The following is a 2,500-nucleotide window of genomic DNA, read 5'->3' as shown; positions in this document are numbered from 1 at the left end:
CACTATAGTGTGTTTCAAAAGTCCAGACCTCTGCTTTCAAAATACCGGTAGGCCAGCATCTATACCACATCGAATCTGTGATGACTTTGTGCATAAAATTTCCGAAATTAGGCGTTTGTTATTCAATCGCTTAGAAATTTATACCAGCATGAGAAAAATTACGGGGCTGCCTGAGCAATATTCCGAAGAAATTTCTCAAAAAGCTCAAACCAAATTTGAATTATTTAAAAAAGTCTAGAGGTCTATACTTTTGAAACGCACTATAAACTTCATTGCCATCGGGTCGTCCAGTGACTCAGTGTTGATGAGACCTAACAAGGTTGAAACAGATAGCTGTCTGGAGGGTTGAGTATCACAGAAGATAAGACGGATCGCTGCACCTGCAGCAGCCCATGCTACCCTACAATACAGGTTCACAGCTGCTGAAGTAAGCAGTCACACGGCAACGCCGTGAACAGCAGCAGCAGCAGCAGCTACATGTACATGTTGTCCTCACCTCGATGTAGTTGTACATTGCCAGATCACAAATGGCATAGGCATCTGGCTGCCGTTTACTGTTGTACTCATCAAGTGTGGCAGCTGTGCAGGGACAAAGCGATGAGAATAGAGAGGTTAAGTTACACGTTGTTTGCCCTTTTTCAAAACGCGGAGCAAATCTCACGTTACGTGTAATTTTTAGAGGTTAAGTTACACGTGCTACGTGACGTGAAATTTCGCCCGGCAGGATTCGGGTTTTAATAGTTCGCGCAAATATCAAATCTTCCAACAAACTCGATAAAATTCCGGAAACTCACACAAATTCGGTCGGAATAACCAAGCGAAACTTCCAAAAGCTCACGTCATGAACTTACGTGCGGGACAGTCAACTCACGTAAAACACATCAAATTTTACGTGAGTTTTTTCACTTTTTGACGTAAAAGTTCACGGACGTAAGACTTTTACGTGAAACTTAACCTCTCTAATGATGAAAGCAGAACAATGGAGACTGACGCAACACACTAAGAGATATACTGGACTCTGGATTATAGATGCAGTAACGCTGCTATCTAGCCTGTGCTGATGCCGACGCGGAAAAGCTTAGCACACATAGCACAAGGGCACACCACACGAGTTCCATTCATTTGCATCAGACAATGAAAAGAGCACTGCTGGGTGATACTAGAGCAGTCCTGGCATGTGCATGAGTTGCCATGTCAACTGAATACCAATCCAAACTATCACTGGCACAACTGAATACACTGTGGGTTGGGTTGGACTACCCTGGTTAGTTTTGACCAAGTACTCGTGTATCTACTATCTAGACATGATTCTACATTGGTAGAGCACTATAGACTGTGAGCCAGGCACCAAAAATCCTGTTAGAATTTTTTTTCGTTCCGACCTTGAGCGTACCGCAATTTTTTTCCCCAGTTCGTTTCATCTACTCGACTAGATACGAATTCAGCTTGTTGTCACTTCCAAATCAGGCACGAACATGCCCAAATAGAAGGGAGAAACTACTTTGGCCAAATCAATAGCCGCCATCGACAAGGACCAAGGTCACAAGAGCTGGAGCGGACTTCTGTTGCACCACTGACCTCGCAAAAATGTACGGTGGTGCAAACCCAGCCGCATCATGACGATGTTTTTTCGTGGTTTCTATAGTATTGTGTGCAGTGCTAGTGCAGCGCAGTGGCAGTACGAACATCATCATGTCAATCATATCAGTGTGCTAGCATGCTTGCTGCTGATCAGTCAAGCTAAACTAAAGGTTTTTGTAATCTGTTGGAGCAGAAATACATGTAGAACGTACAATGTACCTTATCTCCGGAGAGCTAATAACTGTTTCGATCTTTTATACTGAAGTGCTTCAGACTATGATTAATTGTATCTTTCCGCTTGTGTTCTGTACATACAATGGGTAATGGAACTAATGCTTCAAAATAATTATTATTATAGTTCAAATAAACTACAGATCTGTATCTACCGGTATACCCCTGCGGTCCTCTAACGCTACTGGTTACGGTCATTGCTCTACCCTTTGCACTTATAAGTTAGGAAGCAATACAGCAGTACTTACGAAGTAACGTTACATTGATCAGTTATATGAGTGCAAATATACAAATCCTGTATCCAGCAACTTCTTTAACATTATTCTGCCATACTGTACATGTATATATTATAGAGATGTAGAGGGTGAAATGAGCATTGCACCGGATTAAACCAGATTCTCCTGGCTGTTGTTGATGGTCTTTTCCAACCGTTGTCTGGAGAATTCGCTGCTGCTGGGCTTTGTATATTGAATGCCACCTGTTTGTTCTGTACATTATCATTCCTGAAATGCATTTCGTGGTTGTCGGCACCATTTCATGTGCACTTACCTACCAGTGCATCGTCACTTCGAGTAATATTTAAAATGTGCACGTACTTTATACAATGCACTTATGCGTAATTCTATAATTTTTGGCCACGTATAGTTATTTTAACCCAGCTGCAATGACGCTTGATATACATTTCTTC

The 2,500-nt window shown here is 42.0% G+C and overlaps 1 protein-coding gene across 1 annotated transcript in view; it reads right to left on the bottom strand.

The window, feature by feature from the left end:
• Positions 1 to 2,500, bottom strand: part of LOC135817411 (kynurenine 3-monooxygenase-like) — a 20,711-nt gene that overhangs the window by 4,963 nt on the left and 13,248 nt on the right. Inside the window, exon 15 of the mRNA XM_065330587.1 lies at positions 497 to 579. Within this exon, the coding sequence (XP_065186659.1) occupies positions 497 to 579 (83 nt within the window). The remainder of the gene's footprint in view (positions 1 to 496; positions 580 to 2,500) is intronic.

The sequence above is a fragment of the Sycon ciliatum genome, chromosome 5 (assembly GCF_964019385.1).
Source record: "Sycon ciliatum chromosome 5, ocSycCili1.1, whole genome shotgun sequence".
In the NCBI taxonomy this organism is placed as follows: domain Eukaryota; kingdom Metazoa; phylum Porifera; class Calcarea; order Leucosolenida; family Sycettidae; genus Sycon; species Sycon ciliatum.
The sequence above is the reverse complement of the archived record's forward strand: the minus strand, read 5'-3'. Positions and strand labels throughout refer to the sequence as shown.